The sequence below is a fragment of the Centruroides vittatus genome, unplaced genomic scaffold, assembly GCF_030686945.1.
Source record: "Centruroides vittatus isolate TY-2023 unplaced genomic scaffold, ASM3068694v2 contig_2317, whole genome shotgun sequence".
NCBI lineage: Eukaryota > Metazoa > Arthropoda > Arachnida > Scorpiones > Buthidae > Centruroides > Centruroides vittatus.
This window is the reverse complement of record NW_027121451.1, coordinates 4,258-12,156: the sequence shown is the minus strand read 5'-3', so window position 1 is coordinate 12,156 and position 7,899 is coordinate 4,258. Positions and strand designations below refer to the sequence as shown.

General features: G+C 25.6%; 1 protein-coding gene across 1 annotated transcript; it reads left to right on the top strand.

The window, feature by feature from the left end:
* Positions 1–1,500: 1,500 nt before the first annotated feature.
* LOC136971102 (dmX-like protein 2) lies at positions 1,501–7,099 on the top strand (the record flags this gene model as incomplete). The annotated part of the gene is made up of 3 exons (XM_067265581.1): positions 1,501–1,928; positions 4,550–4,752; positions 6,955–7,099. Coding segments are annotated over 3 exons (776 nt in total), but the record flags the coding sequence as incomplete, so codon positions are not given.
* Between the last annotated feature and the right edge of the window lie 800 nt (positions 7,100–7,899).

The following is a 7,899-nucleotide window of genomic DNA, read 5'->3' as shown; positions in this document are numbered from 1 at the left end:
GTTTCATTGTAAAAAAATTAGTAAATATCTTTGTAAAAACAAACAAAAATTGTTGATAAAATGAGACTATCATTTGAAAAATAATATTAATACTGTACTCACAATGTTTATTTGTTCTGGTTGACTGATGTATTTTTAGTTTGATATCATTTTAATTTGGGAGTTTTCCATTCTCATTATACCAGACAAATTTGGCTGAGAATCAACTCTCACTGAGATCCAGGAGAAAAAAATGTGTTTAGTCTTGGATTGGATATTGAATTTTCTGAACAATTAAACATTTATGATTTATTCATTCCATGCTTTAATAAGAATTTGAGTTTTTCTTGTTTGTTAAGAATTTTAGTCACAAAATATTTAGCATATTAATTGTTTTGGATTGAAAACAACTAAACTGTTTAATAAAATTTAAGAATGTATAAGCAAAACATATGATTTCTATTTTTTAAACATCTTTATTTTCATGTCTTCTCATTCTAGCATTTAAAATAAAAAATTTTCTTTCAATATAAAAACAAAAGGCATTGTCAAATTAAAACAGATGGGTATTTAAAACTTTTTTTACTAGTAATTAACTAAACAAGGTGACAATTATAAATTACAAGTCTGATCGATTAAATTCTTTTCATTTTTACTGAAGTTAGAAATGTGAAATAAAGAACCATTGAATTTCTAAAAATCAATAACAAGTGGATTTTCGATGTAGTGTGTTGCATAATTAAAATTTTAGGATAATAAATTAACATGGACCTTCTTTAGTAGCTTCTATGTTATATACTTTAATAGATTCTTCTAATTAACATTTGGATTTATTAACATATTTAAGCTGTAATTTCTTCAACATATTTACTGTTGGTATAAAAATAAATTTTACTATCAATATGCTGAAAATTTTTAAAATTTTTTGTTTAATTATAATACATATGTAAAAAGTGTCAGGAATTTTTGCTGTTATGCTTTTTTCCTGAAAAAAATAGGGCCTGAGTGACACTTAGACATTTTAATAAAAAATTAACACACAGAATACTAATACAAAATCAATAGATGAAATACATTCTTTGAAATATACAATAAAAGATAAAACTAAACTTTCTTGTAATCAAAGGATAAAATTTCCCTGAGTGGTAATATAACAAATTTTTAGGATGCATGTGAGCATCCTCAGTGTATTGGGCGAGGCAGTGCAGGACACTCCAAAGCACTTTGGGACTGAATATGTTAATGAGTTTGCTTAAATTTAAGTATATAATTAAAATAGTATTAATATTTTAAAGACATTTCAGAATCTTTTTAAATAAAAATTTACTATATTGCATTTATTTATTTTCTGTTAATTTAGGCAAAATTATAAATCCTAATAAATATGCTCTTACATTTGTCATTTATGAATTATTGAATATACAAATTAAGTTGATATAATCCAAGTGATTGTAATTGTACATGATTTGAAAATCTACATTCATGTATATTTGTTAATCTTATATATATTTATCTTTTTAGTGGAAGGATCAATAAGTACTTCAGTGGAGGAAAGTGAAATCACAAGAGAAAGACTTGGATCAGCTAGTTTCCGTTTTGAAAATTCAGATAGTCAGAGAGAGAGACTTCCCACATTACATGAAATCCTTTTATCAGATAAATTAGATTTTGAAGCTAAGCTTCATAAAGCAACACATCGAAAACAGTGGCTTAAAGCAAATGAAAGTCTTATACGTACTTTGTTAGGTTATTGCAGTTTGCATGGTGCACATGGAGGTGGACTAGCAGCAGTTAGAATGGAATTAATTTTATTTTTACAAGAATTACAACAAGAAAGGTCTCAACAGCAATTATTATCTCCTCTCCCTTTTTTAACTACTTTACCTCTTCTTGCTGCAAGTGTTGCAAGCCAAAAAATTGTAATTGGAGATCCTATATATCATCTTCAGGTAATTCCTTTTTATTTGTAAATAGTGAGTGCATTCATAAAAATAAATTGTTAAACTCATGCAATGCAAAGCTAAATTGAATTTATTTACATTATGAAGATTTTAAAATTGTGCACTTCATTTTCAATTATTTTCTGCATTATTAAATTACAGGACAACACAATTCAAATTCAAATTTTAAAGCTTAACTCAGAACAGCTTTCAAATTTTAACTAACTAAATATTATAATTTTGCTAATTGTATAAATAATGTATTGTTAATTTTATTAATATATTTAACTTATACAATTTTGGTAGAGTAATATATACTATATATGCTTGTATATAGCAAGTATAAATTTGTACATTATTGGGATATACCATATTCCAATAACTTGTCTTGTTAGGACAAATGTTTGAACACAATCAATAAATATGGAAGAAAAAACAAACTATAAAAAGAACTTTTTTCTTTCCGACAAGAATATTTAACGATTAGACAAACTTTTTCAGGCTGATTTAGTCTAATTTCAGGTCTATATTCAACTTAACACACATTCTGTTGATTAGAACATGATCTAATATACATTGGTACTACAACAGATTGATTTCCAGTATATTAAAAAAACATAAATATGACATTGAGAAGAACAAACAGTGCACTTCAATACCATATAAATGCCCCTGAAATGGGTGTTAAATCTAAACTCAGAGAACCAAAATTGATTAAACAGAACTTTAACGACAACAATACCAAACTGAAGATTTTTAAAGCAACAACAAATGAAAACTGTATCAATCACAAGAATTGCAAATCAATTGTCAATGGCTTGAAGATCATATTAAGACAATCCTTGGGAAAAAGGTGAAAACAGTGACCATATGTAACTACTATTTCTCCTTTTTTTATATATAATTCATTTTTCTTTTTATTCTTGATGTAAATAGAATTGTTAATATTTGTAAATCAACCAAATTTGACCAATCAACTAAACCAATGTAAAATTTAAAAACTAGTGTACAGTACATGTCATAGAACTATCCAATGTTCCAAAATAGTACACAATATTGTTATGTTGAATATAGACCTGAAGTTAGACTGTAAATTAGTCTGAAAACATTTGTCTAATCATTAAATATTCTTGCTGGAAAGAAAAAGTTCTTTTTATAATTTTTTTTTTCACATTTATTGGTTGTGTTCAAACATTTGTTCTGAGAAGACTGACTATTTGAGACATTATTTGAGGCTGTATTGAAGCAAAGAGCATTGTGCTTATAGATTAGATTGGCTGGAACCTTCTTTATTGGTTGTTTTATCAAGATGAGTTGCTAAATTGAGGGTAGTTATAAAGAAAATATACTGTATATTGCAGCTTGGTAGTTTAAAATTCTTCATAATTAAAATTCAATAAGCCCAAAATATAAATCATAAAAATTTATTAGTAAAATTCAAACTTCCATTCTTAAATTATTTTAGCCTATAAAACACCATATTCAGTAGTACAAGTTTAATTCGTTCTGTGACAGAACTGGTAACTCAAATTACTCATATGTCAAATCAATTTTCTACATTGAAATGAATTGAAATGCCATTAATTTGTTCTGGACCCCAAAAATTACAAATTTTTGTTACATGTTTTTAAATAAGAAAAATGTACTTATAAATAATGAATATTGTATAAAAACAATAGAATATACTGCAATAAACTGGTTTTGCAGATGTTGTGGCATTCGCTGCATAGATAAAGAAAGAAAAGATGGAAAATTTGAGAGATGAGAGTCGGTGGCACCGCACACAACATGGAAAGTGAACTAATGCCTACATCACTCAATCATGTGTTTTTCTATTATCTAGCCTTCAGACATTGGAAGAGTAACAAAAATGACGAAATTGTGGTGGTTTTCCATCTTCTTTTTCTTAATCTATGGTTTGCTGTGGTGTTTGCTGCATCACCTAGTGGTGAGGTATCTGAAGCTGACTCATAACCCAAATTTTCTCTCTCAACTCAAAACAAAAAATCGGCCAAGAGACTGCTCGTATCTCGAAAAACTTGTAAATTGGAACACTTGTAAGTCAAGGTACCACTGTACTTTACTTTCTATAGTGCTCTATAGGATCTGGATTTACTACATTGTAATTTACTGAATTGCTTTTGTTATAGCAAAATTTATAATTAGGCTGTGCACAGAATTTTTAAAAGAATGGGTTTTAAAAAAGTAGATTATTTTTTATAACAGTTTATTAATTTTTACAATATATGTGTATAGATTTTTCTTGTTTGTATTGCATTTTGTAATATAGGTTATTGGCTTTTGGTATTATTTTTTATTTAAAGTTTTCTTTCTTTCCAAATGAGGGGGTTAAAATATGTGCTTGACCTTGTTTATAATAATGTTTGTTGTTACAAATACCTTTATTAATTCAAGCTATTCGAAAATTCGAACAAGCCTTTGATTTTTTTAAATTTAGATCAACTGAAAAATAATATAATATTTAAAGATACTTAGTAAAAATTATATTTTTGTATTTTTTTAATGCAAATTATTATAATTTGTTTGAAAATAAATTTAATAAAATGTATATAAATAATTTTTATTTAAATAAAATTAATACAATATATTTTTTATATTTTATTAATTAGGCAATGACTCATGATATTCTTTTGACTATTATGGAAATTGCTATGCCTCCATTTATGACGAGCACTTCTTATTCCAAAGTTTGTATATTACGAGATTTAAGTACTTCATTATCAGCTTGTATATATCAATCATTATGTGATAGCGACAATTTTGTTGTAAAACAAAACAATGGAAGAAATTTGGCAATGGAAAATTTTATAAGGTATTTAATGAAAATTTTATAGTTAATTATTAAATTTATCAAATAGATTTAACAAATAGAATAGATTGTATTACTTTTTTTAATGATAAATTTTTGTTAACTTATTTCTTTCTACAATTTCAGCTGTATTCTTTGTTTTCATTTAAAAATGATATTTTATTTAGAACTGCTAATTTATAATTCTTATTTATATTAAATTTTCATTTATAAGTTTCCAACAAAGTTCTAATTCATAGAAACACATTATCACACATTTTTTATTAATGCATATGACATTAATTAGAGAAAACATATTTAAATACTTTTTGATTTTCGATTTATTTTCCTGTTAATTAATATTTTATGAAGTTCAGGTAATTTATTAAGGAATAAATTTAATAAATATATACTTTTGTACATGTATTATACATGATTTGTTAATGAATAATAAATAAATAATGGCTTTTTTCTCTTTCAAAGCCATGTAGATTTATGGTTGTGGATTAATAACAGGATAAACTCTCTTAATTTAACAATTTATTTTTAGTCTTAATAATTTGACAATTATAAAAAAAATATATGTATATAACTGTTAATTAGAAAAAAATAACTAATTAAAAAAGTTGAAAAGGCTATAGCATATGTGCATAGTAAGTTAAATACTGTTTTACTTTTCCAGTGTGCCATACTGTAATGGACATAAGAGTCAGGGAATTTGTATGAAGTTGGTCAGGGAAAGTCATGGAATTTAAAAGAAAAATTTGAGTAGGAACCCCTGTATGGAAAGCTTAGGTGCAGGAGGTCCTGATTAACTATATATGAACTTCCAGTCTAGACTGGTTAGTCATATGAGCTTAATTTAAAAATTTTTCCTTAGATGAAGTTACATAGATGACTTGCATGACTCTGTTATTATCAGGAAAAGTATGATGTATACAGTACATACAGGGGCAAGACACTACAAATTTGAGATGAAAAATATATATTTTAAATTGAATAAATTAAGAATATGATTAAAAATTGCAGTCCGGCATTGTGACGAGGTCACAATAAATAATTGCTTGTATAGCAGTACATTCATGTATTGTAAGTGATCAACATTTCATTTTGTTATGTTTGCCATATTAATCCACAGACTTCACAACTGTCCTCATTATTGCCAAGTGAATTCTCATTTCTGCTTATTATCTTTTGAAATCTTAATTAATATTGACATAAGATATATTTAATGGTTTACATATCTGTACATTTATGTATCAATTGGGAATATAAATAGTGCCATCATAAAATTAAAAGTATATGAAACATTTTGTTAATTCTGATAATTTCAGTTAGATGAATGCATCAGCATTATTAGAGAAATTAATTATAACAACCTTTTTTGGTAATAACACATTATTATTATATAATTTAGTATAGAAATAACAGTAATAACAATATATTAAATATAATTAAAACATTACCATTCAGCAAACATAATGGAAAAATATAATTTTTTTGATGGTAAATATTATCTTGGGAACCAAATTTGATACAAAACTGAAAATATCCAACATAACAACAACTTTGGACATTAATTCTAATGTTTTTAGTTATGCATAATTAGAAATATTAATTTCCATAGATAATGCATAACTGGAAGCAGATGTTAAAATTTTATTACATTTTTATGATGCATTTTTGATTGTTAAATTGAAATATACGTAATTGATAAATTATCAAATTAACATCATAAACGTAGAATCATCAACTGACGTAACATAGCATGTCTAACTGATAATCAAAAGATGGTAATATCAGAATTTTTAATACATATTACTGTAATTGTGTATACTTTTGTTATACAAATTGTCACATATCTGCAGTTTTATTTTGGTATATGCTTGCATATATGTGTTGCAGACACTTCCATTCTTATGTCTTATTATTTCCTCTCTTTACTGTTACAATGTCATCATTTTAGTTAATATGCTATTTGTAATATTAAACATCAATTGTAAATTGTTTTTGAATTTATCAATAATTATGAAGAATATAAATGAAGAAAAAAGATGAATGAAATCTAATAATCTGTTTAATAGTTGAGTTTGATACACACGATGATTTGTAGGAGTGTAATGCCTATATATAATTTTGAATTATTTATATTTGAATAATACAATTTTTTTACACTTAATATTAAAGTTTTTTACATAATATGTCTTTACTGCTTTTAATTTACAGCTCTAGTGTTGTATATCAGAATAGTCATTTACTAGCAGGCCATATCCGTCGACATAGATTCAGTAGTGGAGAAGAAAGGCTCTCTCCGTCCACTCAGCCTAGCAAATGGCCAGGTATATTTAATATACAATATTTTTTTTTATAACATATTATATTCAATATATAGCAGCAATAATTTTTTTAACAAGAGAAAATAGACTTGATAATTTTTAGCAATTATGAGTGAATATTAAAGGTAAAGAAATAATAGAGATTTAAATTGTTGCATGGTGTTTCCTTGCATTGATAAATTTGTTCTTTTCTTTTAATAATTTAAATTAGTTTGAAAAATCAAGTTAGAGTTGGACTGTTAATATGCAGAATAGTATTCTGATGTTATTACTAAGAAAAATGTTAATACTGTCTATTGGCATTATTTATTTTTTACTTGAAACAATACTATAAGTACAAAAAACTTAAACAAACACCTTAATGTTCGCTGAGAAATTTATTAATTTAACTAACGTTTTCGGCTTATTCAATAAGCCATCTTCAGGTTTTTAACTTTCGAACAAAAAACAATATCGTTCTATTAAAAGAATACCATAGTTTGAAAAAATTCAAATCATTAGTAACGGTCAAAAAATAAAACAAAGAGGATGAACATGGTAATAAAAATAAATAAATATACATAAATAAATAAAAATGGTAATATAAATAAATAAGTATACAAAAATATATAAAAACAAAAAAAGAAAAAAAGGAAGAACGTGGTAATATAAATAAATATACAATAAAATCGTAAAAGATACAACAAATGTAAGGTAAAAACGTTTTACTCGTGCCCATATATACTACTATCTATCCTAACCAGAAATACTTCCCCATAGAACTCACGTGTCTCTTATAAATTTTTAACTGCATATTTCCAAGCTGAAGGAAGACCTTCTGCGTCCCTTGCGTTAA